The sequence below is a fragment of the Sorex fumeus genome, unplaced genomic scaffold (assembly GCF_029834395.1).
Source record: "Sorex fumeus unplaced genomic scaffold, SorFum_2.1 ptg000007l, whole genome shotgun sequence".
Lineage (NCBI taxonomy): Eukaryota > Metazoa > Chordata > Mammalia > Eulipotyphla > Soricidae > Sorex > Sorex fumeus.
Window position 1 is genome coordinate 3,002,289 of NW_026606064.1, and position 27,989 is coordinate 3,030,277.

Here is a 27,989-nt window from a genome sequence, read left to right on the forward strand (position 1 = left end):
TCACTTTAATCCATGATTTCAGAGCAAGATTTTAATATATTTAGGTTCTAGACAGTGAACATAAAGGATTCCAGCCAGTTTCTTGGGATTTAATGTCTGTTGATGCCCACTTAATCCCAGGGCACAGGCGGAACATCACTCATGTAGCATATGCCTTGCATATAAGCGGCCTGAGTTCAATCCCCAGCACCACCAAAAGGGGAAAGAAGAGGGGGAAAAAAAGACATGGCCCTTACTTTCACAAACCAAACTATCATCCATATATCCAATCAGCCTTTAATAGGCTTTCATACTTTGATCACCCACTGTGTCTCATCTTTGGCTACAACCAAAATTACTTTTCAGAGACAAAGTAAGGAACAACTATGGCACAGGCAAGATTTCCCTAAGCTTTGAAATGATAAGAAGCTTTGATGGCGGCAAAAAGATTTCAAGGAGTTTTAAATTAAAACACGTAAGTAAAAAGAGAATCTGGAAAATCGTTGTCATTAATGTACCTGTCCAAAAATGGACCAGCACGAGAGCAGCTTAGGAGTTTTCTTTATAACTTCCCACCAGACGTCATTCACCCTGCCTTAACCAGACAAAATAAACAAGTCGGGGGGGCTGGTTTAGATCAGGATTTCTTTTTATTCCTTCTTGGTTTAAAATGGCTAATCAGAGTAAAAAATAAAAGGGCCTCTGTCTAGAGGCTGGGGTCTCCCCTATCTAGAGGTTAGAACCCAGGTAGCCCCTCCACCCAGCACCATTCTGAGGTGGGCTGAGGGGTCACCCCCAAGGGACAATCGGAGGGCCTAGGCCTGCCACTCCTTCTCACTATCCCCAGTTTTTGGCATGTGATGAAAAATATTGCTTTTTGGACTCTTCATTCCTGGCCTTGGATTTGTTAACTGTGTGAGCTGGGGGAAGGCCGAGAGGCTAGTTAAACAGCCCACCGTAATCCCTCCCCCACAAAGGTGGGGACTACCCAGAACTGTTTCCGGAGCTGGGCCAAGCTCTTCCTGATCTCCCCACACCACGGCGGGGCTCTGACTCCTCTCCTGGGGAAACTAAGTGCCAATGCGCCTAGAAAACTACTTCTCCTCTCCAAGTCCTTCCCTCCTGACCAAGATGACCCCAGACTCGCCTCTCCCCAGGTTTCTGTTATCACTTAGCACCAACAGAGAGGGTGCTATTTCCTTAGTAGGTAGCTGGGACAAAAGAGGGACCCATGGGGCAAAGAAAGACTTTAGTGTCTTCCCTCTTTTCCTGCTCGTCTGAGGAATAGGAAGAGTAAAAGTTCCCCTTCCTTATACATATCCCTCCCTCATTTTCCCATCCCAGGATAGATATATAATTTCTTTGATATTTATAATATATATATATGTATATATATATATGTACACACACACCTGGTAACGCAGAAGAGGAAAAAAATAGAATCCGTAACAATAATAAAAAAAATTATTTCTGGTTTAAAAATGATCTGGTTCCCTCCAGGGCGAGCAATTGCACAAATGTCCACTGAGTCTGGTCCAGGGGTTAAGGGAAGGAAGGTCTTAAAAGGTGAAGGGGGTTGCTACCCCAGTCTCAGGGCCCCAACTCTCCGACGGCTCCCCGACCCCACTGCATTTTATAAAACGCTCCTCATCCTCTCGGAATCGGTGGTTTAAACAATGTCCGTGCAGGGGAGGGGAACCCCTTGAGGAAAGAAAGGTGGCCACCTGGGGCCCTTTGGTGTAGGTGCAGAGGTGAGGGGGAGGGAGGTGCCGAAGGCTCACACGGAAATCTCATAGGTGGTGCCACCCACCCCCGACACCTTCTTGACTCCTCCCCTCGTGGGGCTGCTGAGCGGTGGCTGGCCGGGGCCAGGAGAGGCTGAGCCTATACTCTTGGGCTGCCCGTTGGATTTGCTGTAGGCGGTCTTGAGCTGTACTTCATCTCTGGAGGGGAGGAAAGAAAGAGGTGTCACAAGTAGTACACAAAACACACACAAAAAAAGAAAGTCAGTTGAAAATGCATGTTTTGGGGGCCAAGGCAGTTGTACAGCTGGTAGGGCGCTGCCTGGCACACCACCCACCGGGGTTTGATTCCCAGCACCCACATGGTCCCTCAAACCCCTCCAGGAGTCAGCCCTGAATTCAGAGGCAGGACAAGGCTCTGAGCACCTTGGGTGTAACCTCAAAACCAAAAAAAAAAAAAAAAACCAAGCACCCACAAAATAGATGTTTTGGGGGTCTGGAAGATGGTTTAGTGGCTTAAAGGACATGCTTGGCCAAGTTCAAGGTCACACAGTACACAGCTCAAACTGCTATTACTGGGATACTCCAGTGGCTTAGGAAGGACCCAAGGCAAGCCTGGGGTTACAAGATTAGTCCCCCAGAGCCATAGAAGAGCCAAGGTGATCCTGACTACACCCAGGCCTTCGGTCTGAAGTTTTTCTACATGTGTATTTCTCATCCAAACATGCTCTTTTATGAACTTGTTTTAATAAAATCTGATCCCTCTGCTATAGTAACAAATAATTACTTTTAGGAAGACAAGCCAAGAAAAAAAAGCATCGGGGCTGGAGCGATAGTACAGCGGGTAGGACATTTGCCTTGCAAGCAGCCAACCCGGGTTTGATTCCCAGCATCCCATATGGTCCCCTGAGCACTGCCAGGAGTAATTCCTGAGTGCAGAGCGAGGAATAACCCCTATGCGCTGCCAGATGTGACCCAAAATGCAAAAAAAAAAGCATTAATAGTCTGTTGATGGGGTGGCCCAGATGAAAAGAGCCAATATGCCAATGTTGAGTGAAAATGAACTACCCGAAGGCAGAACATCCCTGGGTCCACTTGCACGCAAATGTAAATGCAAAATGCAAATTTTAAAGAGAAACTAATACTTACTTGGGCGTCAATAATGGCTGCAAGGCCACTTCCTCCATCTCGGACACGCCAGGTGGGGCTTTTTGGCTGCTATAAGACATAGATCGACCCAGATATGGGGCAGATGGGCCTGGTTCAGGGGACCCTAGTCCCCGGCCCCTTAAACCGTCTGGCTTGCCAAACCGGGGCGCAGCTGGGCGTCCCAGTGGAGTCTTGCCCAAAGGCGATCTCTTCGAATCATCTGAGGAGGAACTAGTGCGATGGGCATGGCCTGAGCCCGGCGTGGACTGAATGCCTGAGTCCCCCAAGCCTGGTTCTTCCTCGCGGCCTGGGAGTGGGGGAGATTGGCGGAGCAGCTTCTCTCGTTCCTGGAGGGAGGCCACGATATGGCGCGACAGATTGTCGTACCGAACAGGGGAGGGCTCTCGCTGTGCTGGGCCGGTCGGCACCAAACGTGGGTGCCTCTCGGCTTCCCGCTGCTGGGCCAGCCGGGCTGACAGGAAGGGAGACGTGTAGCCTAAAGGCGGCTCTGGCTCAGGCCCTGCTTGCACGGACTCAAAATCAGGGCTGTCGGAAGGAGTGAGCAGGCTGTCGTATGAGAGACTGCCATTGCGGGTCTGGTTGGCCAGGCTCTTGTAGGAGGTGGACGTCGTGCCCTCTGAACGGATCGACTGCAACTGGCCCAATTCAAAGCCTGTGCCCTGGGCCGACTTGAGGCTGGAGGAGCGTGAGCCACTGGACAAAGGATCGAAGTGAAAACTCTTGCCAAACGTGGGAGAACGGAAGCTCTCGGGCTCCAAGCTGGGCTCTGAGCGATAGCTGGGGTGGCGGCTGCTCTCGGCGATAGAAGTTGGCTCCTTCAAGCTGTCTCCACGACTCAACTAAGGGAGGAAGTGAAACAGTTCTTAATGCTCCCCCTCTTGTCAAGAGCTCAAAGCCCAGAGCCCAAGGAATCACTAAAAAGTAGTTAGCCGTATCAATACGCTTAAAATTACATGGTATTTGTTTTGTTTTGGTTTTGCCATGTGGACCAGTGCTCAAGACTTATTCCAACACTCAGAAATTACTCCTGCTGGGCCTCAGGAGAACATAAATGTGCTGTGATCAAACCCAGGTCAGTCGCAAATGTCCGACCTGCTGCAGTACCTCTTGAACACCCACACACAATACATCTTTAAGCCATTATGCAAGCTTATGAGTTGGAATAAACAATAATATATCATTATAAGATACATAAATTAAGGGCCTTGTTATAGCTTAGTGGTACGGCGACTGCCTTCAACGAGTCCTTGAACTGAACCCTGACCCCAGGCACCACCCAATCCACATGCTGAGTGAAATCCTGGACACACACCATTTGCAATCCCCAGTGCCACAATAAACGAACCAAGGAGAGAGAAGAGAAAAGGTATACAAAATCAAATTTCTCATGGTATCAGCGGTGGGCTTTGAATTCAGATAAGACATCAAAAGCTAACAACTAGTAGAGCCTGAGTGACCTTACAGTGGGTAGGGCATTTGCCTTGCACACAGACAGCCTGGGTTCAATCCCCAATACCCCATATGGTTTCCCAACCACCACTTAAGTGCAGAGCCAGGAGTAAGCCCTGTACACAGCTGGATGTGGCCTAAAAACAAAACCAAATCAAAAAATAAGGCCCACAAACCTCTTTAAAAAAAAAGTGATTCATGTTTGTTTGTTTTGCTTTTTGGGTCACACCCGCGATGCACAGGGGCTACTCCTGGCTCTGCACTCAGGAATTAACTCCTGGCAGTGCTCAGGGGGCCATATGGGATGCTGGGAATCGAACCTGGGTCGACTGTCTGCAAGGCAAACGCCCTACCCGCTGTGCTGTCACTCCAGCCCCTTGTTTTTGTTTTTTAAACAATTAGTAAAAATTGCCTTTGGTTTTCCTCTCATCCCTCTGTCATTCCTTCCTTTCTCCCAACCTTCTTTTCCCAAAAATAGATGTCACAGACTACAGCCCTACTTAAGACACTCAGTACCTTGGCGCTGGAAGAATGAGGCATGGCAGCTGATGCACTGCTGCTACTGTAGGCTGGCCGATACTTGTACATGGTAGGTGTCGGGGGGCTATCCTTGCTCAAGAGGCTGCTCTCTGTGGGGGGAAAAATAGAGACGTCGCTTTACAAATTGTTCTAATCTAACCAGAGTTCAAAAAACAGAGGGAAGAACAAGATAGGAAAAAATCTACCAAGGAAAAGAAAGGAATGATTTTTCTGAAATCAAGACTTAAGACTAAGACCAGTCTGGAATTCAAAGAGAACAATTGCACCAAACAAGTTCTAGGATAGCCTCGGATCTGTTAAAAGCTTAGAGTTCCTCCCACAAACATCCAATTTACTGCCAATAGCTCAATGGCACCCCTTTTCTCCTGGCTGTCCGAAGAAATGGCGCAGGACCCACCTGTTGAGTATTCTTAGTGACAAAAAAAGTGGTACGTTCCAGGCCCTACACTAGCTTTCCTAAGCTCACGAATAACCACCCATTCTTACAGCTGCCCTTACCCTCAGCAGCCAGGCCCAGGTGTGTCCGTAAGCCCGTGTACCGGCTCAGGTCCGGCTTAGGAGGAGGTGGTGGCTCTGCATCTGCAGACTGGCTCTCGGTTATCTCCAAGCTTCCCTTGGACTGGATGAAGAAGAAAACTAGGCATTACAAAAACTTCAAGTATTAAACTGATATATGTGGGTAGCACTGTAGCACTGTCCTCCTGTTGTTCATCAATTTGCTCGAGCGGGCCCAGTAACGTCTCCGATGTGAGACTTGTTGTTACTGTGTTTGGCATATCAAATACGCCATGGGGAGCTTGCCAGGCTTTGCTGTGCAGGCGATATACTCTCGGTAGCTTGCCAGGCTCTCCAAGAGGGGCAGAGGAATCGAACCCGGGTCGGCCACATGCAAGGCAAATGCCTTATCTGCTATGCTATCACTCCAGCCTAGCATATGAGGGTATTGGAGTCAATTACTTCCAAGTTAGGACTCAAAGATGAAGAGTGTTTACAGATAGAATGGGACAAAGACAATCAACGAGGGCTTTAATTTGGTCAGTAACTTGTCCTTTATCATCACCAACTACTTGTTGAGCTCCTACCGTCTGAGAGCTTCTATATAAGTCCTATGAAGGCATGAAAATAATAAGGTATGCATTTAATTTTTGTTTTGTTTTAGGGGCTACACCCAGCACTGCTCGGGGGTTACTCCTGGCTCTGCATTCAGGAATTACTCCTGGCAGGGGACTGTAAGAGATGCCAGGCATCTAACCTCAGTCGGCCTTGTGCAAGACAAGCACTATACTCTCTAGCCCCTGTATTTTAATAAAAATAAGATGATAAATACTGAATAGAGATATAAATCAAAAGCAAGTTTCATTCTTTGTTTGGCGTGAGAACCCCCAGGTTACCTAATTTTAACTCCCTAAATTCCTCACCTTGGTTCTCCTCAGCTCTCCCTGGATTCCATTGTCCATGATCTTCACAGTTATCTGTCCATCTGTCACTTCTGGTCGAAGGAAGGGAGGTCTGATTACAATTGTCTTCTCTTTCTTTAGTCTCCCCAAATATCTGAATGTTAAGAATAAGAGTACTTTCATTCACTTGTTGTAAAATGTGTCAATCATTTTTATACAAACAGTAACAATCCTACCAAGTCCATGAAAAGATCGATACTAAATTGATTTACGTGATTCTACAAAAAAAACCGCAGCACTACATTCTCTGAAGTAAAATATACTCAACTTTTCTTCTTTTGGTTGTTACTGTGTTTTGGAGCCACACCTGGTCATGCTCATGGAGACTGGAGGGTGAGCTGGACGGGACAGTGGGATGCCAGCGCTTGAACTTGCAATGCAAGTGCCCTGCCTACTGTAATCTCTTCAGCCCATGTACTCAACTTGCAACCCTCAAACCTGAGGATTATCAGCTGAACTCAGGACCCACTGAAAAATGTCACGTGTTTATGAAGAGAACTCTCATTATGAAGAGAACTCTCCCTAAAAAGCAATCTCCAACCCGACCTCCCGTCTACCCACACAACCCTGCAGACAAATGTTCGATGGAGAATGAACCTTAGACCAAAGGGGAAATGATATACCTGGGTGCTGGGGAGCTGCAGAGCACACGGCTGACATTGTTACAGCAGCCATTGGTGAAGGGATTCACACCTCCCCGGAATTTACCCGTAACCTAGAGGGAGGAAAGAAGCGCCGTATTAATCAGATGATGGGACTTAGACTTCCAAAGACCAAACACTTAAATCCTACCCTCAAGTTTATTCTTGTGATGGTTAATCACAGAAACTAAGTCAGAGTCCTCAGTTCAAATCCTACATCTAGCTCACAGCAGCTATCTGACCTTCAATATCAATTCCCTCAGGTAAAAGGGGGATAAAATGTTCTAAGAATACTGTGATCTAAGGTAGTTAATAAATATGCAAGCAGTTAATATATATGCATGTAAACAGGTCACCTATTACTCTGTGTACAAAAGTAACTTTTTTTTTTTTTTTTGCTTTTTGGGTCACACCTGATGATGCTCAGGGGTTACTCCTGGCTCTGCACTCTGGAATTACTCCTGGCGGTGCTCGGGGGACCATATAAGATGCCGGGAATTGAATCGAGATCGGCCACATGCAAGGCAAAGGCCCTACCCGCTGTGCTATCGTTCTGGCCCCCAAAAGTAACTTTTAAGTAGCACTGTAAACTTCTTGAGGGCTAGCCTGTTTCTATAGGCACAGAGCCGAAACTGGGCATTCCGGACATAGGAAGTCATTCTGGAAGTGTTTTAACTAAGAACTCTGTTCTAATGCTTAAAGGAGAAACATGGCTACCTCATCACGAAAGTATTCATTAAGTACCTCTCTCCAGTTCCATACTAATCAGAGAATTAAGGGGTGACCGTCACTCCTCCCCATACCTGTTCATTGGTTGTGCGCCCCCTAGCCACCAGCACCACATGAAATCCTGTGAGGCCAGCTACAGGGATGAAGAATAAGCCAGCCACACACATCACTGCCATTCTGAAGCCAGACAGTCAAGGAGAACAGAGGGATGCTGCAGGCCCCTTCCCCATTGGCCCGCACTACCTCAGGACTCAATTCTGCGTTCTCCCTACCACCCCACTCCCATAATCCACAACACTTGAAGGATACGTGACAGCTGTGCGCACCCCTGAGAGTTCCTCCATGTGGTAGAGGACATAAAGGAGGCCGAAGCCAAACACACCCATAATGTGCGCTGTCAGGGAAAGGAGAAAGAGGAAGAAATAACGGTAGTTCCGGCGACCAATACAGTTGTTCACCCAGGGGCAGTGATGATCAAATTCCTAAGGGCAAAAAGAGAAAGACATCTTTGGACCACAGCATTAGACTATTTCTGTCAAGAAGAGGAGCAAATGACCAAACTTATTTACTTGTGATCAAGTTCACCACGTAAGTCACAAAACTGAAAACCAACTCATGGAGCACATCACGCTCTATGACTTAGTAAGGAAACTCTCCAAAGGTTAACTGAAAACCAAGGGCATCTCTTAAAAAGTTTATCTCTAAGTATAGTGGCCAAGGAACTCTAAAAGAGACAATGTTAAAGGCTGTGCAAAAACATCAAGATTCACAGAGGCATAGGGAAGGAAAATCCAGAAGATAACGATACAGATAAATAACAATTGAAGGGTTAACTGTTTTAAAATAAGGGATGCAGAAGAAGGACAAGCAAAAGAAGAAATACAGTTGTTAAACTTGAATTTTACAGCATGATGCAGTGGTAGCTAGAGAACACAAAGCAAGCACAAAAACAATAAAAAGATGAGCCAAGGAATGAAGGCTGAAGCTAGGAATCTTAGTGTCTGAAAAGCCTCTGACCACTTTGGGGTTCCTCTTATACAACCAAGTTAGCGTGTATAGTGCTAACGCTTTTTTTTTATGGACCTAGGACATACATCCCAGATAGTTAGCCATATAGTTAGCCAGGACTGAATTTCAACCAACATCAAAAATGCAAGCTTTAAAACTTCAAGTTTTACTGTATGAACAGAGAAAAGGTAACGGGTTAAATCAAGACTGAACCCACTCACAGGCTCTTACCTCGACACAATTGTCACAGACACTGCAGTGAGAACACCGCGGAGGACGGTAGAAGCGGCAGGTGGCACACCATTTCATGCGCACCTGGATCCCCTTGATCTCCACTGTTTTGTAAAGGGGAGCTCGGAAGTCATCTTCTTTATCTTCATCCTCCTCAGCTTGAGAGAGAGAAACAAAATCAATTAAGAAATGACTATGTCAGGGGCTGGAGGAATAGTACAACGGGTAGGGCGTTTGCCTTACACGTGGCCAACCTGGGTTCAATTCCCAGCATTCCATATAGTCCCCTGAGCATCACCAGGTGCAGAGCAAGTCCCCTGAGCATCACCAGGTGTGACCGAAAAAGCAAAAAAAAAGAAATGACTATGTCAAGGAGCTGGAGAGATAGTACGGGGGGATGGGGGGTAGCACTTGCCTTGCATAAGGTTGACCTGGGTTCGACCCTGATGATGCCAGAACTATGCTAGGCACATGAGATGCAACTAGACTCCAACAGGGCATGTGAGAACAGAGCTGCAGCTGAGGGGAAGTTTCCCTGGCATATGGAAGGTCCTAAATTTGATAACTAGCACCACAAAAAAAAAAAAGGCAATACAGCCTCTGGCTTCAAGAATGCCAATCTGTCTCACAGATGAGGCTACTAACCAGGAACTCAAACTTGCCAGCTCCCATACAACAGTATGGGGATGATGAGGAAGTCATTTATTCATCAGGAAGAAATGAAGTCCAAAGAATCGAATTCAGGGCGCCCCAGAATCTAGCTCAGTGGTGGAAAGCATACAAAATCCTGGGTTTGATCGCCAGCACACAAAGCAAGCCTGACCCAGAGGTGGCTCTGATAAGGAGATGCTGACATTACTGACTTTATCACGAATTATGCTTTTTTAAAAAATTCTAATTTAGGGCTAGGAAGCTAAATAGGCTGAGCATCTGCTTTGCATGCATGAGGCCCAGGTTCGATCTCCAGCATCACATGGTTCTCCAAGCACCACCAGAAGCAACCCCAGAGCAGAGAGCCAGAGCTGCCAAGCACTGCCAGGTTAGAACCAAAAACAAAACAGAAGATAATTTAAAATATCAAAGTGCAACATATGAATTGGTGTGACTTTGACATCTAGAAGTATCTAAGTGAACTACAGTGATCCAGTATTATTTCTTGCACAAAACTCTTGCCAAAAGATTGTGTGTGTGTGTGTTTGTGTGTGTATGTGTGTGTGTCTGTCAACCCCCTCACAACCATCACTCTTATCAATTCACTCCACGCATGTCAGAATTGTCTTTTGGCTCAAGACATCTTCTGTCTCTTTACCTGTGTGTCCTTTCAACTCGCAGCTAAGAGAATTATTGGAGCACTGGGGTGTGTGCATAAGAAGCACTGCACTGCAGCACTGTCCTCCCGTTGTTCATCAATTTGCTCGAGCGGGCCCAGTAACGTCTCCATTGTGAGACTTGCTGTTACTGTGTTTGGCATATCAAACACGTCACCAGCAGCTTGCCAGGCTTTGCCGTGCGGGCAAAATACTCTCGGTAGCTCGCCGGGCTCTCCAAGAGGCGCAGAGGAATCGAACCCGGCTCAGCTGGGCCAGCAAGGCTTGCAAGGCAAATGCCCTACTGCTGTGCTATCGCTACAGCCATAGGAAACATAGCTTAATTCCCCAGCACTGTGCCAGGAATAGCCTCCAAGTTCTGCCCCACAGTGCCCAAGAACAAAAATAAAACTTACTGGATTTAACTTTTTTCTTTTCATTTTATGCTGCGCCAGGAAAATGAACCCAGGACCTCACATATACAAGGCAAGCACTCTATGGCAGAGCCAAAGCCCCAGCCCCTGTGGAAATCTAGCTGCTGCTCAAGTCAACTATCAGGCACATATGCTACCCGACTCCATGTCCTGCTTGCGCCCACATCTCCCCTCTTGAGATGTGTACTTTCATGCTTTCCTGTCTAATGCTGGGATGTGTGCAGGAGTTCCTTCTGCCCTTGGAGAAGCCTGCGTTCTCTCTTGAGCATGTTACTCTCTCTCACTTTCTCTCCCTCCTCCTCCTTCCTAAAAACCTCCAAATAAAATCTGTTTTTACTTCAGGAAAAAAGTCAACTATCAGATTCCTGATAGCTTTTCCTTATTTACCATTTGTCTACTTTCTCCTATCACCGACCTGTCTTATCCAGTCCCACTTCAATGGCACCTCCTCCTTTGCTCACCATTAAAATGTCAAATGTAGTTGGGTCTTATCTTGGTTCTTTTGTAATCTTGGATTACAAAAAAAAAAAATCTTAATGCCCATGCTTCAAATGTCACAGAGCCGCAGACTCTGAAGTCATGGCCTGTGGGTCTGAGCACTCCACTAAGTGGGTAACTCGACTGGATGACTCCATATTAGAAATGCTGGGACTACTACAGACCCTCCCACTCTCTCCCAATAAGCAACTGTTATAAATTTTTTTACTCCAAACACTTCAAAACAATCCCTAACTCCAGCCTTAAAATCTAGTGCTTAATTGGTCTGCATCACTGCAATAGCCTCACAAGCTATCTGGTACTTCCCAAAAGAATCTTGTTTGTTTTGGAGTCCTACCTCAGGGTGCTCAAGGCTTACTCCTGGTGCTGTGCTCAGTGGACTAAATTGTGATGCTGTGAAATAAATCAGTGCCAGCCACATGCAAGGCAAGCACCGTAACCACAATACTAACTCTTCAACCCAAGTATTATTTTTGTTTCTGGGCCACAACTAGTGGGCTCAGGGCTTGCTCCTGGCTAAGTGTTCAAGGATCATTCCCGGTGATTCTTGGGGAATGTGGTTCAGGGATTAGTGTAAGACAGTGCCTTACCTGCCTTTCAGTCTCTCTGGATGAAATCATTATAAGCAGAAATTTGAAGGAGCGGAGAGAGTTGAGCAGGTTAGGCACTTGCCTTGCATGCTGCAGACACAAATCCAAACCCTAGCACCCCATATACCCACCCCCAGAAGTACCAGGGTGACCCCTTAGCACAGATCCAGGACCAGTCTATGAGCACCGCTGGGTATAGCCCCAAACAAAAAACAAAATCCAATTCCATTATTCTTCTAATTAAAGAGATTCTTTCCAGGTCCAGAGGGAGAATACACCCTACTTAATTTAGCACATGAAGCATCTATTACAGTTTAGCTCTGAGTTAATCTCCTACCCCTCCTAGCCCCAAAATGTATTCTAAGTCCAACCAACAGAGACTTTTCATGGCTTCAAGCTTTTGAACGTGCTGCGTCCTCTGCCTAGAATGATGTCCTTTTCTTCCACTATGTGCTTTTCTTACCTACTTACCCAATATTAACCCAATTTATCTGCACAAATATTCTACATTGTCATAGAACTTTATTCATGCCTCCATTAGTTTGTATCCACTATTTTAACTAATTTATCTTAGATACTATTTTATACAGCAACGACATGCAATTCATATGCTCAAATTTCTGCCAAATAAGTAACCAAAAACTAAAGAATTATTCCAAAGTGCCTCAAAGTTTTGACAGATATTGCTTAAGACCCTAACATACTTTTCATTATAGAAGTATTCCAAGGGACTGGAAATGTGGCTCAGGGGTAGAACATATGACTTGCATGTACGAGGCCCTAGATTCAATCCCCTGTACCACTAACATTTTTTAAAAGTATCCCCAAACTCTAGAACTCCTAAGATCCTGGACAAAATGTGCATGTCTGCAAATCACTTTTGTCTGCAGTGCTGGGATGACCGAACACGGTGCCTCCTATATGCAAGGCCAGTGCACTATTTCTGAACTATATCCCCGTCCTCAACAATTTCTCAAAGGCAGTAAGGAGCTTCCAAGGGGCAATCTTACCTCGAGGGAAAATCCCTGGATCCATGAAGGTGGCCATGCTGAAGTTGGCCAGCACAAAGAGAAAAACAATCGCATTGTAGATGGGCACTGCAGGTGACACATAGAGGCTTAGTCCTGGGCAGCTGCACAGATAAATAAGAACAATGAGAAGCCGCCTCCTACACTTTGAACACCAACCATATAGAAATCTGTAAATATTCATATAAAATTCTAGTGTGGTTCACCTTTACTGTCAAGTTAATTTTGCCCTTTCTTACAAGTGGGTCTACTTTCCCATGAAAAATGATTTTAGATTAAAGTGTACCACTCACTCTCCTCACTCTCTACCATAACCCCTTACAGGAAGGGGTGAGGTTCCTTCCCCGTGGCTCTTGCCACTTGCTTTCAAGTCTAACTCCTCTCTCCTTTTAAACCAGGTGTAAGAGCAATGTCTGAGAATGTAAGTGAAACCGATAACACTTCCTTTGGTGAACAGCCTGAGATTTCTGGTTTCCATTTATGCCCCATTGACCTGAACACCAGCCCAAAGCATGGGATACCACTGGACTCTGGCTCTGGCTCCCATGCTCTCTTCCCAGCAGGCTTTTCTCTTTTTGTGTGTTTGTTTTTGTGTTTAGGCCCTAACTGGCGGCAGACCCAGGGGACCATATGAGATGGTAAGGATCAAACCCAGGTCAGGTCCCTCCTAGCAAGCTCTGAACTATTTTCAACCTGGCTAATTTTTTTCCCCCTTTTCCTTTTTTAAAAAATTTATTTATTTATTTTTGGTTTGGGGGCCATGCTGGACAGTCCTTGGGGTTTACTCCTGACTCTGTGCTCAGCAATCACTCGTGGCGGGCTCAGTACACCATATGGAATCTCCAGATTGAACCCAGACCTGCCATGTAAAACCTAGCACCTCATCCGCTGTCCTGCTTCTCTGGGCCCCAACTACCTAATTTTCATGAAATATTACTAAGAGTTTTATCATTCAACCAGAGGCTAGTTCTCATGGTGGGACAAAGGAAATAAAAGCCTAAGGATAAACACCAGGACATTTTGGGGTTTGATTTGGGGTCACACGGAGCAATGCTCAGGGGTTTCTCCAGGCTCTACACTCAGAAATCACTCCAGGTGGTGCCCAGGAAACCACATGGGACACCAGGGATAGAACCTGGGGTGGTCACACGCATGGCAAGTGCTCTAACACTGTACTGTCAGTCTGGAACCTCAATTGCTTTTTAAATAAAGCAAAAGAGAGTGATACGGCCCCCAACTAAAAAATAAAGCAAAAGAGTGAAAGGTAAGAAAAAAATTATCAGACTAAATCAGTTCTTATTCCCTATGTAAGAAACTAGATTAACACATTCAGTATTGTATAGGGTTCTGGTAACTTTTCCTTGGAGGTGGAAAAAAAAACACTGTAGAAGCTTTCAGGATAAAAGCCTAAGTAGGAATGCCTCCTGAGCATTTCTAGCTTGATAATTTCCCGGGAACTGAAGTTTCAGAAGAATATATGATATGCTTGGTGCTTGCTTTGTCAGGATTGATACTGTTATCAAAATCCTCTCTCCTGTTCCAATACAGGAAGAACCTTCAATGACAAGACAGTGGCTAAGTACCCTAATCTACTTTGTGGCTGACAACTCAATCTCCAGAAATAGGACAGCATCTGCCCTCTTCCTCTTTATCGAGACCAGTCAGAACAGGAGAGGAAGAGTTCATAGTTCACTGAAGAAAAGATGGGGCCAAGAGAACAAAACAGCACTAGGAGTCTGGAGAATTAATTAAAGGACAGCAGTCCTGGGCTCTGTTCAGAGAGGTGATCTGTCGCCACGAAAAGAAAAAGGACAACCCTGAACAGACAGTCTAGAGACACTGAAATCCTTCAGGAGCCACTTCCAGGAGTTCTCATGCCTTGGAAATGTTAGGGTCCTAACCAGGCCTCACCCAAAACCTGACCTCCTAGGCTCCACCGGAGGGAGGGAGAGAAACTGAAAACCAGTCATCCAGGTCAGAGCCCCTCCCTAGTACTTAGCTGTCCTTCAATTTCCGCCAGGGGAAGAGGAGAAAGGATGACTCACTGAACTCCTACAGCCTGGGAAGATAATTAGAAGGGGAAAAGAAATTAAACCTTAGAACACTGAGATGCCCAGGATTTAAAATGTCTTCAATCTCCTTTTCAGACTTCGCCACTGTGGCCCAGGTGTATTGGGGGGAGGGGTAAAGGGGCGAGGGGGTGTACCTCCATCCCTGAAGAAACTTAAGATGAATGAAAAAAGAGATCAACTCCCCTACTAGGCCGAGGTGTCAGTCTTCCAAGACCTTGTTCTTTCCTCAGTTTCTGCAGTTTCACACATAAAATCATCCAATTTCTTGGGCAGTCTACCTCTCACCCACACCTGGATATGGGCGATGATGAACTTTAGCCCGGTCACCTTCCTGATAGCAACCCGTCCTAACCGAAGTGTGCAATCCTGGGACTGAGTTTCGTTATCTGTTGCCAGATAGCCTGCCCCCACGATGGCAGAATCTAGGTGAGGCAAGTAAGTCAACTTTGCAGGCAGTGTTTCCTCCTCGAGTCAAATCAAAGACCTGTGGCTTCCATCCTGAGCAGTGCAGCTGAGAAGACACGCAACGAAAGGGAGGCATGTGGGAGCAAAACCTAGTCCTGCCAGAATATTCCATACTCAGCTTGTCTTGAGAAGAGGTTTGCTGCTGCTCGATTGCTTGGCCAGATTCCTAGGTGACCACCCTAAATGGCCTGTCTGAATCTGTTGCCTTTGATGGGAGATGAGGCCTGAGCTAAGGAGAGGAGTTGTTGGGGCCCGTTCTCAGCCTCTGGTAGTAATCATAGGCTCCAAGAAGCACAGGGAGTGGCAGTAGCCCAGAAGGCGGGCTGACTCACTGATGAGACTCCCAGACCTGTAACACCTCAAGAACAGGTTCTTCTGCCCACCCATTCAGTACTCCTGTTTGCAAGACAAAAAAACAAATAAACAAATAATAAAGGGGACAGCAAGTTTCAGTATTCAGATTCCTGGAAAGCTGTTAATCCTAGCCTTCCCTAACACTTCCTAGGATTTAAAAAAAAAAAAAAAAGCAGTTTAGCTCCTGGTAAGGAAAACAAAGTAGGAGTCCAGAAGCTTTGACTTTTAATCCCAGGCTTGATCAATGCTTTGCTATGTAGCATTAGGTAATCCACAGGAAACTCTCCAAGCTTATTACTCCAACTACATAGTGATAAGGGAATGAAGGAGACAATGCTTAAAAAGAACCGGGAATTCCTTTTATGCCAGCTGGCTTAATGCTGAGCATTCACTGAGCTGAAGATACACACACAAAAATAACATTATTAACTATCACCATCATCATCCATTATCATTCCAGCTCCACCTTCATCCTTAATTGCATTTCTACTATCTGAGGTCCTAGAGACTCAAGGACAATTGAAACAGAGAAACTAAAGCTCCTGAAGAATAGGTGAGTACATTCCACCCATGCCTAGCAAATAGTTCAAATGTATGACTCTTGTGAATAAGACCAGGATGGAATGAACACCCAGTTCCTGTCCCTGGAGATTCTCAAGATTCCATGGGAAGACAATTTCCTCCTAAATTTCTCTTACAGCTCTAGATTTGTGGTGCTTCTATTAATCAGCTTTTCAAGCAGCTGCGTATGAGATATACAGGCCCTGGTCACTTAAACCGGGATGAGAAAACATGGAGAGAGAAAGAAACAACTGCTGCTCAACTAATGCCTGAAATCATCAGTCGCTCCTATTCAAATCACATGCGGGCACCTCTGCAGTTATGAAAAAAGGGCCAGAGGACTGTCACAGAGGTTGCCAAACTCTAAGGATAAACAGGTTGGGAGAGGTCAGAAACAAAAATTGAAAAGCGGGGCGGGAGCGATAGTACAGTGGGTAGGACGTCTGCCTTTCACATAGCCAACCCGAGTTCGACGTCCGGTATTCCATACGGTCCCCAGCACAGCCAGGAATAAACCCCTGACCATCACTGGGTATGACCCCAAAATAAAAAAAAGAACAAAAAACCTGAAAAGAAAAAAAAACCCAATTTATAAATGGCAAATGGCTTTCACAGTCCTGACTTTTATTCCCAGAGGATCACAGCAAAGTTTCACCCCAAACCCTCCCTTATCAATTTTACAAACAGACAAAACAACAGCTGATTTAACTGCCTCATAACTCAAGAAGTTTAAAGAATATAAACTGGCACTGCCGAGAGACTGAGAAGATCTCAAGGGCCCCTGGAAAGGAAAAGAAGACAGTGGCTGGGCCTCTACACACCAGTCTTGCTTGAACCAGACAACACTACTCTGAAGATTTTATACAGAGGACAGAGAGATAGTACAGCAGGTAGGGCATTTGCCTTGCACACAGAAGACCCGAGTTCAATCCCCAACCTCACATACAGTTCCCTCAGCTGCCAGGAGTGATCCCTGAGTGAAGAGTCAGGAGAAAGCCCTTAGCATCGCTGGGCAAGACCCCCAAAACCAAAAAAATAAATAAATAAACTTCACATTAAAAAATAATAGATTTTATACACTGAGCCAGAGCGATGGTATCTATGGGCAAGGAGCTTTGCATGCGGCCAACCCAGGTTTGATCCCCAGCAGCACATAAGGTCCCCCGAGCACCACAAGGAGTGATTCCTGACTGTGGAGCCAGAAGTAATGGTGCGCCACTGAATGTGGCCCAAAAACAAACAAAACAAAACAAAAAAGATAAAGCGCAAAAAGGGGAAAAGATTTAAGGCACTCCCAATACTGCTAAGTATTGAGAAAGCAAGAGGGAACAAACAGGTATTTTCATCAGCCGTCTTATTAGTCTCTGTTCTAAGGGCTACCATTTTTCGTTTTTATGATCAATGATCAATCCAACTAATAATTTCTACTGATAGCTTTCCCTACTTGACTAAAAAAAAAAAAAAAAAGACAAGTAAACTGCTGCTAAGTAGCTAAAGCCTACCAGCCTCCACTAATGATACTGGCAGCCGAAAGGCTCTTCTTCCTACTCCCAGTCCTCAGCTCTCAAAGAAATTCTCACCTGGATCTCATACTGATGTAAAAGTAGACAGCTGTAATCTAGTGAAGACAAGAGGATGACAAGTCAGCTTTCATTTCCCGTCCCCCACACCCGGATTTCTGGGCCACACTCGGCCTGACCCATTCCAGGCGTTCCTGACGATGCTCGGGTGACTGTGTGGCACTGGGGTGGATGCGGGGCCTCCTGTAGGCGGAACATGCACTCAGCGCGCTGAGCCAACTCTCTGGCCCCAGAAGCCAGATTGAAAGGCCTGAACAGAAGAATTTAGTTGAGGGGCTGGAGAGAGTAGAGCAGCTAAGGCAATTGCCTTGCACGCAGAAGACCCCAGTTCGATCCCCTCAGCCCAGAGATATATTCAGAGGAACTGCTAGAGACAGATGAATAGAAAAAAAGAATTTCAGAGATACAGCTAGGTGAGAGAGATATACGGTATTTATTGTCTCCACAGGGCAAGTCCAGGAGACAGTATGGAGGGAAAGAGCCCAGAAATTAGTTCTAAGAAAACTAGAAGGGGGGCAGGGAGACGTATGAGTGGCAGGAATACACGCTTTACGTGCAGGGAACAGTCAGATCCCGGCACCACAGGGTGCAATGTGCACCACTGGGAGGATCCCCCACATCCAGCACCACGCCAGGTGTGGCCCCAAAAAGGAACACAAAAAAGAAAACAGTGAGGGTGGGACTCTAGAAGGACTAAGTCTCTTCTTATTTTGAATTAGAAGTAGTAACTGCACATCCAGTCACTATGTCCCATGAAGCACTAGAGAGTCCAGTGGGAAAGGCACTTGCCTTCCACATAGCTGATGCAGGATCTGTCCCCGCTACCCCTCGTGGTCCCCAGAGCCCCACCAGGAGTAAGCCTTGAGAGTAAGCCCTGAGCATCACTGGGCGTCGCCCCAAAAGACAAAAAATAATATAAGTCCAATGACATTCTTTTTCCTTGGGCCAAGGGATCATGGAAAAAAGAGGGCCCCCACTTTTCTGGCATAGGGGATGGGAAAGTAGGTTAAATGGCTTCAACTATCAGTTAGAAAATGCCTATGTCAGGACAACTCTTTGTGGGGAAACTGGTATAACCTGCCAAACAATTTCATGATTCCAAATTAGCAAGTTAAGAACAAGGAGTCTGATGCCCTATCTCAAGAGCAAATAGGCTAAAAGACAAAATCCAACTCATACTGCGCCCCCCACCCCCAATTTTCTAGGGCTTGGTTTTTTTTCAAAGAAAAAACCCTCACCAGAGTGTCAACTAGTTCTGCACATGTGCCTTCTGATACAGCACCACAAATGCTACAAGGATACCAAGATTCTGAACAAACACCCCTTGGTTAAGATGTTGATTTTACTTGCTGTTATAATAGCAGAAACCGAAAGGCCTGACACAGGAGACTCCTAACTCCTTCCTGGGGAATCAGTCCATGACGGACAGATCTCTAGACATGTTAAGTTTATATGAAAGAAAAAATCCATATAGAAAGGAGGTTAGCTAGAGAATAATAAGGCTGTTCTAGATCACTGAGGGATTTGGTAGGCTGGAGAGCTCGGGGCCAAAAATCTAAGAAAATTGGAATGATGCTAATAACTTAGATTAAAATTTCAACTTCTTCACTCACAACCTCCTTTCCCCAGAGAAATTTTTACACAGCCCCAGATACATAAATAAAATAGGTTTACATATCAAACATTTACTGAAAATAAACTGTAACAAAATTTATATGAAAACAAACATTCAGTTACAAGACGCTGGAGTTTGAATTAGTCCAGAATAACTGATCCATGCTTTTTCTGCTTACTATCACTTTTAATCAAAGGACACACTTTTCTGGAGAAAGGGGAACTCCCAAGTGGTGCTCAGAGGTCAAGCCCTGTGATTCTCAGCCAACAGAGCTGGTGGTTCAATGTAAGGGTCTGAGAACACAATGCTGTTGGGCCTTGTGGGGCCCAGAGCTACTGGGTCACCCCAATGGTGCTTAGGAGGCACCAGTCACGTCCCACAACGTTGAGGTGTCCTCCAGGGCAACACCTGGCAGTGCGTGGGGGGCAGGTGGTGCCAGAGTTCTACTGCGGTCAGGCATGGGAACCCCTGTACTATCTCCCAGTCCACAACCCACATCTTAAAGAATCCCTTCTGGCACAGGAAGTTCAAGTTGGGACTGTTTCCTTCCCTTCTATCTCAGGTTAGAGTCTGCTTTGCACTTCCCTCTGTAAAAGTACACGCACTGCAGCAATTTCTGCTTCATCCAACCTTCAGTGGGTCCAAATTCCTTTTATTCCCTCCCGTTTAATTATCTTCCTCTTCCTACCAACCTCCCTCACAGTGCTTTCAGCAGTCCCTCACAATTAGGTTTGAACCTGAACAAGCTAAGTACCCAGGAAAATCTAGCCTGCTCTGATTGTTTCAAGAGCTACAGGTAAAACACTAACCCAATGACTCAACAGTTTTAAGACTCAAAAGCCTCATACAGCAACATGCTTGCTAGTGAGCACCACTGAGCCCGAGCAGCACTATATGGCTTGGGCTTGCCAGTGGTCAGGCCAGCATTGCCGGCTAAAGTATAGCCAGGAGTGGCCCCAACAACTGCTGGGAAAGCTCGCTACAACCCCTACAAAAGCTGCTAAAAGGTAAACAGTTAAAAATACTGTGGAGTGAGAGAGCACAGTGGGTAAGACACTTGCCCTGCATACATGCCACAGACAGTCCCTGAGTATAGAGCCAGGAGTAAGCACTGAGCACTGACAGGTGTGGCCTAACAGACTGAGCACTGACAGGTGTGGCCTAACAGCCAAAAAATAAAATACTGCAAAAAATGGGAAGGAAAAATCATTCAGGAGCCCGAGCAATCGTACAGTGAGTGGTAAGGTGTTTGTCCTGCAACACCTGGCACTATATATGACCCCCTGAGCTCCATCAGGTGTGATCCCCAAGCAGGGTCCGGAGCAACTCCTGAGCACCACTAGTGTGGCGCGCGCGCGCACACACACTCACTCACACACACACACAGAATAAATCACTCAGTCTCCTCCAGTAATAAGTAGATGGCAAAACATTAGTATCTTGTGGCTGGAGTTATTACAGAAGATAAAGTGCTTGACTTGCACACAGCTGACACACACAGGCTCGATACAACACAGGTTCGATCCTTGGCAGCTTACTCTTTTTGGTTCCCCAGCCCCATCAGGAGTGATCCCTGAACACAGAATCAGGAGTAAGCCCTGGGCACTGCCAGATGTGGCCCGAAACCAAATAAAACAAAAAACAAATTATCTTTGTTTTGGGGTCACACCCAAGGTGCTCAGGGGTTACTCCTGGCTCAGCACTCAGGAATCACTCCTGGCAGGCTTGGGGGACCATATGGGATGCCAGAGATTAAATGTGGGTTGGCCACATGTAAGGCAAGTGCGCTAACAACTGTACTATTACTCCAGTCCAAAATATAAATATCTTAAATGGGAAATCTGAAACTATCTGCTTTTCCTAAAAGGACGTGGAATTGGAGATTTAAATTGGAAACGACCTTTCCTTTCAGCAGGAACTTACGTCAAGTCTTTCACCAGACAGAGAGAGTACAGTGGTCAGCAAACTTGCATTGCAGACACAGTTCAATTCCTGATGCCACATATGGGCCTCTGAGCATCGCCAGGGAGGATCCCTGAGTGCAGAGCCGGGACTAAGACCTGAGCATCGCTGGACATACCCCTTTGCCAATCCAGTCTTCCAGCACTCCTCCTACAGAAATCATGCCTTTCCCAGGAGCCTTCACTTCCCTATGCCTTCGCTCTTAATACTACAGAGAAACCCATCTAAGTAGCACGGAAAGCCAGAACTGTCCGTCCCATCGGTGTATCTTCTAACTCAACCCTAAAAGTCCCCACAATCTCGAAATCTAAATCTCAGATATCCTGGAGATAACAGCCTTTCCTATATTCTAGTTCTGCCACAGAGAGCTGATCACTAAAGCTGTGTCACATCTCTCCTGGCGGCATCCTCCCACTTCCTTCCGTGTGGAGGATCATCTACTGATGGAACTGTGTAGGAAACTACGGAGAACATCTGTAATTCCAAAGGCAGGGGAAAAGAAAGGGGAAAGGGCAGAGGATTCAACAGAGCAGTAGATACCCGGCTAAGGACAGGCTTTTTCCCTCACTCTTCTATTCCCGGGATTAGGATTTACTTTCATCAGACATCAGCACTAGCAGCAGTAACTAGGAAACTTCAAGAGCAAACACACCCCCTTCGCCTCCCACACAGTACCCTCCACCCCCACCCTAATACCACCGCTGGGGAAACACTCACGTAAAGGCAAAGAAGAGCGTCGTGGCTCCTACTAAGAAGATGGCGGCTGCTGAGACCGGAACATACTTGCTGGGTTTGAATCTCTTTCCAGACTCTGCGGGCATGTTGGACCTCTGGTGGGAGATCTGCCCTGCCGCATAGCCCAGGCCCACACAGCGGCAGAACAGGCAAGAAAATGGGACGAGGGAGAAACGATGGAGAGAAGAGTCCGGAAGGGAACCAAGGAACAGAAATTCAGAGGTGTCACCCTTCCCCCTCCCAAACAAAACCAGAGGTCAAAAGACTGCGAATGAAGGAAAGCACATGGGAGGGGGAAAGGTGATGGCCCACCGATGAACCACCACCTCCCAGAATGAGGCAGACAGAAAGCTTAAGAGACACAACTTGTGCAGGTTAGAAACTGGAAACAAACAGGAGGCCGGACACATGCAAATAGATGCGAATGGAGAACATGGGCAGTCAAGCAGATCAAGGAACAGCTCATGGATGGAGGCAAGTCTGCGAAAGGAAAGTCGAGAACGGAGGAGGGCGGAATCCTTCAGAGAAAGAACAAAATTCTTCGGAGATACGAGGGTAGCTCCACGCCGACCACACAGTCCACAGAGGGTGACGACCACCTACACCTCCGAAGAAGTGTGCCCAGAGTTTCTATTTTAATCCCCAAAGGAACCCAGAGCCCATTGCAGCTGGAAAGAAAAGCAGTCTGTCGAGTCCCTCTAGGCGGTTTTCTCTCGAGTCACCACTCCCACACCTTGACTTCAGGGCTTCTTCCACTTGGGCACTGATTTAACTTGATTTCTTTCCTGTTGATGGCTGACGCTGGGCAGCAGCTGGTACAAGGCTAAGTTGTAATTCCTTTTCTTTGGAGAGGGAGGGAAAACAGAAAGGAGCACAGGAGGTTTGTCTTCGATCTCTTCTTGTTCCCAAGTCCTCTAAGAACTTTGTTTTCTACAGAGTTCATACAAAACTAAAGGGAAATACGAAATCCCCGAAGCCATGTTCTTCCCGGTAAGCAAAAGAAGGTGAATTCCGTTAATGCCACTCTGAAGATACTTTTGAAAGTTTACTATGGATGAAAACAAAGTTCCAAAGAGGTCCCTGTTACCAGGTTAATCAATGTCTCCAATCTGTCTTCAATCTTGGGGTTTCTGGATGCAGAGTTCAACTGGATTACAGTGCCTCACCTGGAGCAAAACAAATCATCTTGATCAGAAAACTTCTTTTCAAGAAGTTTCTTAAGAACACCAAGACTAAAGGCCCTCAGGCTACTCTGCTAAAAATGCCTAGTGAAAGATTATTTTCATTTTCTTCTTCTTCTTTTTGGGCCACACCCAAGGGTGCTCGGAGACCAAACAAGGCCAAGGACTGAACCCAAGGTTCCCACCGCAGAGTATGTACTCCAGCTCTCTGAGCTGTCACGGGGCCCCAGATATTTTTCTACTTCGTGAATGTGTATGGGGAGTCAGAATTCTTCACCATCCTAACTTCTGGTCATACTGGAAAGAGAAAAAAAACATGACTTCATTTGGCCTAAGGTCAAAATACAAACTCTTATAAGGCCCATCTCATCTGATACAAATATCAAGGCACGATAAATACTAAGAATGTCAAAACTGCAGCTAGAGAGATAGTGCAGCAGACAGGACACTTGCCTTGCTGACCTGGGATTGATTCCGGCATCCCATATGGTCGACCAAGCACCACCAGGGGTAATTCCTAAATGCAGAGCCAGGAATAACCCCTAAGCATAACTGGCTGTGGCCAAGATAAAAAAATGAGTCAAAACTGGATCAGGAATATGGCCCAGTGGTAGAAGACATACCAAGCATATATAGGGCCTTGAGTTTGATCCCCAATACTGCAAGGCGGTGAGGGGGCAGCCACTTTAAAACACCACCACCACCAATAAGCCCACAGAATAGAAGTGAAGAGTATTCTTCTTAGGCAAAGTATATTTATCACCATACTGATATAAGGATAATGAAATATTACTATTGGAACCTTAAGTCTCACTTCCTTTTAGTCTCTCTCATATCTCTATGCTTTTTAGTTATAATCCTGAAAAGGTAAAAACTAAATTTTTAATTCTGGAATAACCCACAAAAAGGACCTGAATGAGAAACATTCTTGCCTTGAAAGGAAAATGTTTTCAATAAGAAAGTAAGTCAACCAGACAGGCTGATCCTTTTCTTCCCAATTTAACAGTTTATTCCAACACTGGTGATTAGTAGTTCACTGAGCCCCACCTTCTCAGATATGATTAAGAGCAACAATTATTTTTCTGTTGATGGTAGTAACAAAACAACACCATCACTTTGCATTTTATAGAATGCTTTTCATCTGGTGATCTCAAAGCACTTAACTCACATTATCTGGTGACATGGCCCCTTATCCCACTTTGTAAAATTGAAGGCTAGAGAATGCCTGGAGCCATTTCACTGAATCACTTGAGTAGTCAGGCTCAGAACCCAAGAGTTCACAAGCCCCTTCGCCAACACAAACTCTTACTACCTCTTTCTTATCCATTACACTACCTGCCCACACAGTTAGGAATCCGGTGGAGGGGGGGGGGGAACCTTTTTTTTTTCAACTTGTTGGAATATTTTAAATAAAGACTTTATTCCATTCAAGCCACCTAGCATCTACCTTAATAACAAAAGGCCAGACTGAAATGTCAGAATTCAAACAGTGAAAAAGAATATGCTGGGGAATTTATCACTTCCTTTTTTACCTGTGGCATGAAGAAGGTAAAGGCACCTTTTTTCAACATGTACCATCACTCTGGACAAAATTATTTTAGAGAACCAAACAATACGAGCAATAGAGTGAATCCCCAAAGAGATTACAAAAAGTTGCTAGCTCCATTAAAAGTAAAGACCTGAGGGACTGTACAGCGGATGGGGAAGTTGCCTTAGACACAGTGGACCTGGGTTTGATCCTGGGCCCCCATCTGGTCCTCTGAGCCTGTCAGGAGTGATCCCTGAGCACAAAACCAGGAGGAAGCCCTGAGTACCTGGATGTGGCACCTCACTCCCTCCTAAAGAGTAAGAACTTGATTCCCCCCCCAAAAAGTAAAGACTTGAGGGGGAAGGAGAGAGTGAGAGTACAGCGAGGAAGGTCCTTGTATGCACCGCATATGACTGCCCCCAGCCCTACTGTACGTGATCCCTGAGTGCAGAGCCAGGAGTAAGCACTGAGCATGCCAGATGTGAACCCCCAAAATACAGTCCAAAACAAACAAAAGACCTGGGACCGTGGGTGGGACTCAATGGAAGAGCACTTGCCTCACAAGTGTGAGGCTGTTTGACTCCCCTTAACTGCTTGGTCTCCTGAGCACTGTCAGGAGTACCTCCTACCCTCAGCCAGTAGCAGCCCTGGGAACAGCTGACGGTGGACACCTCACCTCTCCCCCACAAAAAAAAAAAAAAATCCCTAACTTAATTATCAGTTTCCTGTAGGTATCAAAATCAAAACCCAAACTTTTCTGAATTCAGGCCTAAGCAACTTTATTCACAAAACACAGGGGATGGAGATTAACTCAGAGGTTGACCCAGTTTGATTCCTGTCATCACCAGGAGTGAAGAGGGAGCACGGGGTCAGGACTAAGTCCTGAGTACTGCTGTGTGTGGCCCCCAAAATAAAAACAAACAAAAAAAAGGGCAAATGTTTTGGTTTTTCAAACAACACTATTAAAGCTTTCCCTCGAGATCCTAAAACTTACAGGGAACAGAGCAACAGTACAGGAGGTAGTAAGGCCTTGCCCTGCACTCAGCCAAAGGTGAGTTCGAACCCCAGCGAACCTTATATGGTTCCCCAGTCAGTGGGGCGTGTTCCCTGAGCACAGAGCCAGGAGTCAGCTGAGCACCACTGGGTGTGGCCCCCCCCAAAAAACAAAGCAAACTAAAATAATAAAATTTCCATATGAATCGCTGGCTTTAGTTAGTGGCACCAGCTCCTCCTCCAAAAAAAAAAAAAAGAGGGAAAATTACCCTACTTACGTTTTACTTAGACTAGGATATAATTTAGTCACCCGATATTGAGTCAAATTATTTCTTCTGACAGAGGAAAAAAGGCAGGCACATGGATTATAACAGTGCCTTAGGTAAAGCAAGGCTCACAAGCGGCCATTCTCAGAGTCCAGAACTAGAAAAAGAGACCAGGGACTGAGACGCCGGGGCATAGGCGTTGGAAGGAACCAATTCACCAGGCATGATCCGCGACACACCAAGTTTTCACAGGACCCTGCTGGGTTAGGAGGGCTGGGCTGAGACCGCAGGGCGCGTGTGGGCCATCAGCGTGAGAAAGGTGTACAAGAACGCATATGACACACTCGGGCGCAGAATGACCTATGGAATGGAAGTATGTACCTATAAACAATACGAACTATGTGGCCCGGTGGCTTCTGCCAAGGTTTACTCTTAGCACTTCCTTCACCGGGGTTCGGGAGAAGCAGCGCCCTGAGCCCCAAACCGGGCCAAGTCCTGCTGGTGTGGAAAAAAGCAAGGGGCGGAAGAGAGTAAATCTCAATGCACCCGGTACTCCCAAAGATCATGGAAAAATCATCCACACGCCCGAGCTACCGAGTTGAACCTGGGTGTTTCTTAGACAGCCAGGTAGCAAAGTACAGGGCCACCTAACGCTGACGAGCACTGGAGGGGGGGGGGGGGTTTCTAGAATGAGCTATGATAAGAGAAGGCGCATTCTTGAAGCCCTTTGCCACACACCGCCGCCCCGACGGCAGGGACGACGGCAGGGATGCAAATATTGGCTGCAATCGGGGCCGAGGAGGCACTGAAGCAGGAATCCTAAACATCCCAGGCGGGTCAGCAACAGTCCGGAGCGCCGGACGGACGCTCATCTCACCCTTGTGCTCCCCGGCACAACTTTTCAGTCACTTTCTCACTTCTCCTTTCCGGGCATGGGTTCCACCGAGACGACAACCGCAGCACACTTTTTTTTTTTTAAATTTCCTACCCCCCCCCCCACTCTCCCACCACCCCCACTCTCCCACCACCACCCGCCCCCCCCCCACCTCCCGGGTCCCAGCGATTCCTGAGAGGTGAAAAAACCCTCTGGGCGAACCCATCCGAGCTCCACTTGTCCAAAGTCCCCTCTAGAAAGGAGGAGAGGGGGGCGACGGCCGAAGTGGGGTGGGGGGAAGAGAAGCCGGGTGTGGGGGTGCCCGGCAGGCGGGCAGGGCAGGGCAGGGCAGGGCATGGGCAGGGCATGGGTAGGGCAGAGGGGCGCAGCGCCCGGGTCCCCCACCCCGGAGTCGGGGCCCGGCTGGCAGAGCCGGACGCCGGGAATGCGCGGAGGCAGGGCCTCCACGGGGGGCTGCGGGGAGCGGGCGCGACCCGGGGGCGGAAGGGGCGGCGGCTGGGGCACCCGGCGCGGGGTGGGGTGACGGGGTGGGGGGGGGAAGCGGGGTCCCAACCTAGCAAACCCGGAGGCCCGGCACTAACCCGTTCGGGGCCCCGGCGGCCCCCGACTGCCCGGCCTCTCTCCTCGCCGTCCGTTTCCGGGGCCATCGAGTCCCCGCCGCAGTGGGATGAGGCGGCCCGGCGGAGGAACGGAACGGGGGCCTCCTCCAAAGCGGCTTCCCCCCCCGCCCCGGTCCCCCCCTTCCCTAGAGGTCACTCTCCCCTCCCACCTCAGTGGCCCGGCACTTCCGGTTCCGCAGGGGTCGGCGTCCCCCGGCACTCACCCCCCGGCGCGGTCCCCGTCACGGCCGCCGCCGCCGCCGCCGTCGTTGTCGCCGCCGCCGCCGCCTCCCGGCAGTGCCGTCCGGCCTCTGAGAGGCAGCGCGCGGCCCCCGCACGCTCCACGCCCGCCCTGCTGCTCCGCGCGCTCCCGCCGGGCG

General features: G+C 47.2%; 1 protein-coding gene across 3 annotated transcripts; it reads right to left on the reverse strand.

Annotated features, from left to right (window-relative positions):
- Positions 1 to 4: 4 nt before the first annotated feature.
- Positions 5 to 27,989, reverse strand: ZDHHC5 (zinc finger DHHC-type palmitoyltransferase 5). 3 transcript variants are annotated; one of them, XM_056132388.1, is made up of 12 exons: positions 27,834 to 27,989; positions 22,130 to 23,313; positions 12,786 to 12,907; positions 8,947 to 9,104; positions 8,017 to 8,189; positions 7,782 to 7,884; positions 6,961 to 7,052; positions 6,299 to 6,431; positions 5,379 to 5,499; positions 4,857 to 4,969; positions 2,871 to 3,730; positions 5 to 1,922 (listed from the first exon to the last, which is right to left on the reverse strand). In XM_056132388.1, exons 2-12 carry the CDS (start codon positions 22,231 to 22,233, stop codon positions 1,757 to 1,759), a joined length of 2,145 nt encoding a protein of 714 aa, XP_055988363.1. In that variant the 5' UTR covers positions 22,234 to 23,313; positions 27,834 to 27,989; the 3' UTR covers positions 5 to 1,756. The 3 variants fall into 3 exon arrangements, with proteins under 3 accessions (XP_055988363.1, XP_055988377.1, XP_055988369.1); XM_056132402.1 differs by having other exon boundaries at positions 27,780 to 27,989; XM_056132394.1 differs by lacking the exon at positions 27,834 to 27,989 and adding an exon at positions 27,592 to 27,703.

Coding starts and splice junctions, on each gene's coding strand:
- ZDHHC5 (XM_056132388.1), bottom strand. CDS start 22,233: ATGCCCGCAGAGTCTGGAAAGAGATTCAAACCCAGCAAGTATGTTCCG. Junction 9,105..12,785: donor TCCAGGGATTTTCCCTCGAG/GTAAGATTGCCC, acceptor CTCTCTCTCAAG/CTGAGGAGGATGAAGATAAA. Junction 7,053..7,781: donor GGCGCACAACCAATGAACAG/GTATGGGGAGGA, acceptor TCCTCCCTCTAG/GTTACGGGTAAATTCCGGGG.